Source organism: Cyprinus carpio, chromosome A15 (assembly GCF_018340385.1).
Source record: "Cyprinus carpio isolate SPL01 chromosome A15, ASM1834038v1, whole genome shotgun sequence".
Classification (NCBI taxonomy): domain Eukaryota; kingdom Metazoa; phylum Chordata; class Actinopteri; order Cypriniformes; family Cyprinidae; genus Cyprinus; species Cyprinus carpio.
Genome location: NC_056586.1, coordinates 26,796,012 through 26,802,601, shown reverse-complemented (window position 1 = coordinate 26,802,601; position 6,590 = coordinate 26,796,012). Strand labels below are relative to the sequence as shown.

At 34.9% G+C, this 6,590-nt stretch overlaps 1 protein-coding gene across 1 annotated transcript; it reads left to right on the top strand.

The window, feature by feature from the left end:
• The first annotated feature begins 4,148 nt into the window (after positions 1–4,148).
• Positions 4,149–5,290, top strand: LOC109070747 (C3a anaphylatoxin chemotactic receptor-like). The gene is given in 1 exon segment (XM_042771873.1): positions 4,149–5,290. A coding segment is annotated over 1 exon segment (936 nt). The 5' UTR covers positions 4,149–4,267; the 3' UTR covers positions 5,204–5,290.
• The last annotated feature ends 1,300 nt before the right edge of the window (positions 5,291–6,590 follow it).

The window sequence follows — 6,590 nt, the reverse complement described above, 5'->3', positions numbered from 1 at the left end:
AACAAAAAAATATTTCCCAATTCCAAAATCTTAGATTACACAAAACTGTAAACATTTTAAACAAATAATTTCTTAATGCAAATGTATGTGCTGTGCTTAACAAAAAAAGATTAGTGGCCGAACTTCGACTTCCATTTTCCAAGTAATTTAACCTCTTTAGCATGTTTTCGTTTGCCATTTTCTGAGGCAAACGGCAATGTGAGAGAGATTTTATCTTTTGTGTTTAACTTGGAAACACATCCATCTTTGAAAAATCAACACTAGATTTCCAAGTGCAGTTATATAGACTATGAAACAACTGTGTTACTCTGAGTAGCTCATCGATCTGAACGGGATGAGTATTTAAAATGATTGCAAAGTGAACGCTGGGTGTGACCTCGTCCTCCCCGGAGCTGTGAGGGGGGCTGGGCTCCGTTCTCTCTCGCATTGATGGGTTGTTTCTCATGCCACGCCGAAAATAGGATAGAAGCGGCGTGGTGGTAGCTGAACTGAGCCAAGTCCACCACTGCGATTCAAATAACTTGATAATATAAGCATCTGATAGAGAAGGAGCACGTAAGAAAACATGAAATGGGTCTTACAAGATCAAGATTAAAAAAAAAAAAAAACTATTTATTTCTCTAAACCTTGGCTTGAAAAAAAAAAACTCCCTTTATCACCACACACGATGAAAACCCCAATGGTGTTTCTCAGAAATGATAAAACATTTATTAAATAAATCTAGGCAGAATTACTATTTTCAAGGAAGTAGACCAAGCTCTAAGATTTACGCAAAAGTGAAAAGTCTGCTAATATTTCACAGTGAAATGGCCAATCTGGGCTCATTATGACAGACCCCAAAAGACATTAATATCGCCTTCCACACTTTTTATTCTAACCTCTTTACTTCTTGTTTGATGGTGGCCCTGACTCTTTTTCATCTTTTCTGTCCTTTTTTTTTTTACCTAGGCTGTCAGATGCGGATTCGGGCTGAACCGATCACTCTTCAGGAGCGGGAGTCAGCAATCCATTCTATGAACAAGAGAAATCCCCATAAACGGTATTCCAATCGAATTGTATACTACTTTTTGTTCGGATTTAGGCCCCCTCATGTTAGGATCATTTCACCCATCTATTAATATAGCTGTTATTTCTCTTTTTGTTATAAAAAAATATAAAGATCCGACTTCCTGTTCTAGTTACCGGCCACTTTTTTTGATAGGGACTGACCTTGAATTAGCTATATGCTAAAGTACTATCTCGCCGTCTAGGAGAGAAATTTATGGAACAGGCTAGTTCATCTTAACCAAACAGGATTCATCAAATCTCGCTCAGCTTCGGGATAACTTACGCAGGTTATATCATATTATTAATTCAACTAATAGTTTCTCCTCCGCTTGAGCAGTATTATCTCTAAATGCTATAAAAGATTTCGACCAGTTAGAATGGAACTATTTATGGGCGGTTCTACAGCAGTGTATGGAGTTTCATAAATATGATAAAGGTTCCGTGTATGCCAATCCAGCAGCCTCTTTTTTCTCACAGGGTCTGTTTGAAACATCTAAACTTACCTCTTGCAAATCTTTCTTTCTTTTTTTTTTTTTTTTGATTCTTTATTTAGCAAACATTTTTGATTTATAACTTTTTACAGCAGAGCCTGAGATCTGGCCATATACATAATATATATGTGTTATATGTTATAATACAATGTAACAAAACAGTATTAGCGGGATGACAAGTTAAAATCTCAGGATTTCAATAGATGATGTGAAAGATCTGGTGTTTTGGCTGTTTCCGCTGATGGAGATGGACCAGCACAGGCCTTGTCATCTTAAACCATGACTATGTACACAGTGTACGCACAATATACCCAGAGTACTATTCACAGACTCAGAACCTGCAATAGAAATGAAAGTGCAAGTCTTATTTCAAACACTGTCTTTTTAAACCATGACTACCCACACATCAGGCTACAAAAATATAGACCAGGCTTCTGACTCGAGTCACATGACTTTAGTGACTAATTCATATTCAACCGGTTGTCTTACAACAGGATTTATTTTATTTTATTTTATTTTGCAATAGCTCCTAGTATTTGCATGTGTACAGTGTCTAATAATGGGTTATCAGTGTTAGGCTGTGGATAGTTTATGGGGATGCACCATATTAGGATCGACTTCTGTCTCTCTGAAAGGAGGCACAAGTCTTATATACCGACTAACATCGAAAATATCACTGGAGGGCGAATGACAAAAATCCTGCGTGTCTGTACTACCAGAAGATTGTAAGGGTGATGAGACTGATGGAGGTCTAGTATGTGGGGATGCGACTGGCTTTTGAGCCAACTGCTTTGCTTTGAGATCCAATTTACGTATTTGGATATCTCGGTCAGCCTGCGTCTCTACTACACGAAGCCTAATCATTTCCGCCTCACATTCCTGTTTTTTTTAATCAAAAGATGCATTTCCTTTAACTTTAAGGCATACATTAAAATTTGGCAACACAACTGATCAGCAGGAATCACAAACCTAGAATACTAAAATAATTTTTAGGAGTCATACCTAGCATATAGCAAATAGAGAGACATGTGGCAATCATGTGTGAAGTTCTGTTTACAGATGCTTCTTTGAATGTTTCGCCAATCCTCTTTAAATACTCAAATCAAAACAAAACAATCATATATTTAGCATAATAAAAGCTTCAAAGGACCTTTTGCTGGCATATGAAATGACCTGAAATCCATATCTAACCTGGAGTACAAAAAACAACATCTGGCAAAGACCTTATCAGGGGCACAATCCATACCAGAATGGGTTCCTGAGTGTTTGACTTCATGAGGAGATCAAAGTCCACTACAGCTGCAATTTTTCACTGCATGAGAAAATGGGATGTGTGTGAGACATGATGAGGAACTAATTGAGTTGGCAGCCTTTATCATTAAAGATGTCTTTCATGGTGTGAAGCAGCCTTTGATTGAATGAGCAGACTGATATACACAACACAGAAATGAGAAAATAAGACCACTGGATGCAGCGATTGACCAATCAGAATGTTAAAAAATAAAAATGTTGAACGTGTTATGAAACCAAATTTCAAAGTAGCTGTAGTAAAGTAAGATACCAAGTAGTCTGCACCACTAAACCACCGGTAAAAAAAAAAAAGAACAAAAAAATCAGTCTCTTCTTTAAAGTATGCATCATGGCAAAGATGTTGCAGGCAGATGCCCACTACCCACTGATGATGTCTGATAGCTGCAGTAACATCAAGTTTGCTAATGACACCACATTTTAGGCCCTTATCACAACAAATCAGCCCTTATTCATGAAATACCAGACTTTACTGTCTAGTATAAAACCAACAGGACTCAGAAGACAGTGCAAGATCAAGACTTGACTTGTTCCAGTGAACCAACAGCTCAAAAAATGGGTATGTGTTTTATTCATATTATATGTTTTTATATATAACTCTCAGAGTGTAGTAAATGCAAATTTGTGCAAGATACAATCAATGCACACATACAGAGCAATGTAAAAATTATATGAACAAGTCACGGCAAAATATGTTTTTTCATTACTTAATATGTAAAATATAAATAAACCAATTTCAGCTTCATTTTTTTTTAAGTTTAATCGAAAAGATTCAAACAGGCAAGATTTTTAGTTGAAATTACTTTTTCCAATTTTATTATACTCGAACATTTTCAATATCTAGTTTTTCAAACTCAGCAGTTTCTGTGCATTAATGTTTTTATCACAGTTCATTCAGCAAACACATTCTTTCACAATTATTAATATATTTTTCAGTAAAAATCAAGTGATGAAATTGGAATCTGTTTGTAAATCTGTCTGGTCAGTGTCTGGCACATGTATTGATTGCCAACATGCCCATAAAGTGAGAGGTCAGTGCCAAAGGTTTCATACTCAGTAGTATAAAAAAACGGTCATATGGTAATTAAAAAAAAAAAAAAAAAAAAAAACTTTTTCATCTTTTTCTTTTTTTTTGTTCCTCTCCTCCGTGCATTTGATGCTATAGAATATCTGATTAATCAGTATGACTTGAGAACAAACTGAAACACAATTTAATTTTAGGTTTATTTTAGGTTTGACTTGAGAACAAAACTGAACACAAATGGCATTTTGGTGTGATATACTAACTGCATGCAAAAATTATTTTGCACACGAAAACCCCAGAATAAGCTGATGCTTCTGAAACGGGCCCTAAATCAGCCCTCGCTGTGTTTTCTCTCCTCCTTCTTTGTGTAGAAAACACCAGTTCTGAAGCTGAAAACATGACCGGAGGCACAGCACAGAACACCACTATACAGCAAGAGGAATTTACAAGCTTTGACATCTTTTCATTATTCATTTTATTTTCCACTATTGTAGTGGGTCTCATTGGAAATGGGCTTGTCATATTTCTGACTGGCTGCAGAATGAAGACGACCGTCAACTCCATTTGGTTTCTCAACTTGGCGATTGAAGATTTCACATTCATGTTGTCTACGGTCTTAAATCTTCTCTCAACTTTGGGCCAGAGTCAATTACATAAAATAAACATTTTCTTTTTATTTATATTAAGACTAAATATGTATGCTAGTATTTTTTTTCTTGTAGTTATCAGTCTGGACTGATGCCTGTGCACATGGATGGCTGTTTGGGCTAAAAGTAAACGAACTTTACTTAAAGCCAGGATCATCTGCATAACTGTGTGGGTTTCATCCATCGGCTGCAGCATTCCTTCCTTTACATTTGAACTGTTTACTCGTGCATCTCTGATCACATATCATTTTACAGTGGGGTTCCTCATCCCCTTTCTGATCATTGCATCTTCATACACAGCTATTGGAGTACGAATCAAACGCTTCAAAAGTGTAAAGCAGCTCAGGTCGTACCGGGTCATTATAACCATAATCCTGTTTTTTTTTTTTTTATGTTGTTTTCCATACCATGTTTGCAGTTTTTATGCAGTAACTGCAGTAGGAAATAACTGGAGTGATAACAAAGTATTGTTGACAGCAATGATTGTCAGTTTCTACCTGGTTTATCTTAACAGCTGTCTGAACCCCATTCTTTATGTGTTCATGTGTGATGAGTATAAGAAGAAGCTTAAACAGTCTCTGCTGCTGGTGCTGGAGACAGCTTTTGCTGAAGATCATCTGGACTTTAAGGCAGATGCAAAAGAACGAGCAGGACATGAAAACCCAACTGAATTGTTAGATATGTAGAAAACTGTTATCTAAATGATGAACCTGGATCTAATCCAGTATGTTTATAGTCCTTATCTAGCAACTTGTAAAAAACAGAAACTGCAAAATTCATGTTTGGAGCATGACTGTGTATAATGTGTGTTGTTGTAAATTTCATATTTCATATTTTTATTTAGTATAATGAACATTATATATGTTTGTGAAACTTCTCATGAACCTAAATATGCAAAAGCTCATTTTGTTCTGCTGATTTCTGTTTGAACTTTATTCTGAATAAAACCACAGTGTATCATTTTTTTTACCTGCATTTGATGGCAATTTCCTTGGGTTTTCATAACATATAACAAGATAATAAATAAAATATGATTTCACAAATACAAAACTATAAAGATATTGGTTAACAATGTAATCAGTTTAACTGATTATATATCAGACAAAAAATGGAAAAAAATACCAGTTGTCATTATTACAAAATATTAGCACAAAAACGATTATGGAATTTTTATTTCTGAATTGTTTTAGTTGGACATTCATTTAACATTTTTATTTTTATTTTTTAATGTTACTACTGGTTTCAGAACATTTTTAAATGAATGTTCCTACAACAACAACAACAGCAGCAGCAGCAGCAAAAAAAAAAAAAAATAAAAAATAAAAATTCAGAAGTAGCATTTTAATGGGAACTTAATGGTAATGTTAGTTGACTGGTACTGTTTTCATCATAAAAATGTTGTAAATTAACAAATAAAAGTAGCTGTAGTACAGTAAGAAACTAAATAGTCTACACCACTAAACCAAACAAACAAACAAAAAAAAAATATCATTCAATCTCTTCTTAATAATATACATCAGGGGACAAAAAAAACCCTGATTTCGTGCAGATGCCCACTACACACTGTGATGATGTCTGATAGCTGCAGTTACATCAGGTTTGCTAATGACACCACATTTTAGGCCCTTATCAGTAACAACTACAAATTAGCCTATAAGGATATAAAGATTCTCTGCTTATAAAGCTAAAGCTGGACAAAGATCGAGGAGGTTTGCACAGAAACACTCGTCCCGTTCAGACGCACATCTGCATGAACACTAAAGTTAGGGAGGAATGTGCAAAGAAGCCATCGTGGATTAACAACAAACTTCAAGGAATCAGAATCAATCAGGAACATTCATTAAACACCTCTCAACATTTAGCAATTACAGCATTAATGTATAAATGCAGTCTCAAAGAGAGAGCATAATTTTGTGAGATTATTAATTAGTAGTAGGAGAAGTGGTATAGTATTTACATCAATGTTTTCAGTGTGATATTTAAATTTGCAATGCATTTGAATTTAAATATACAAATTTATCTTGGGATTGGGTTCATGTGTATGAATAAATTGAACATAATATTTAAAATACA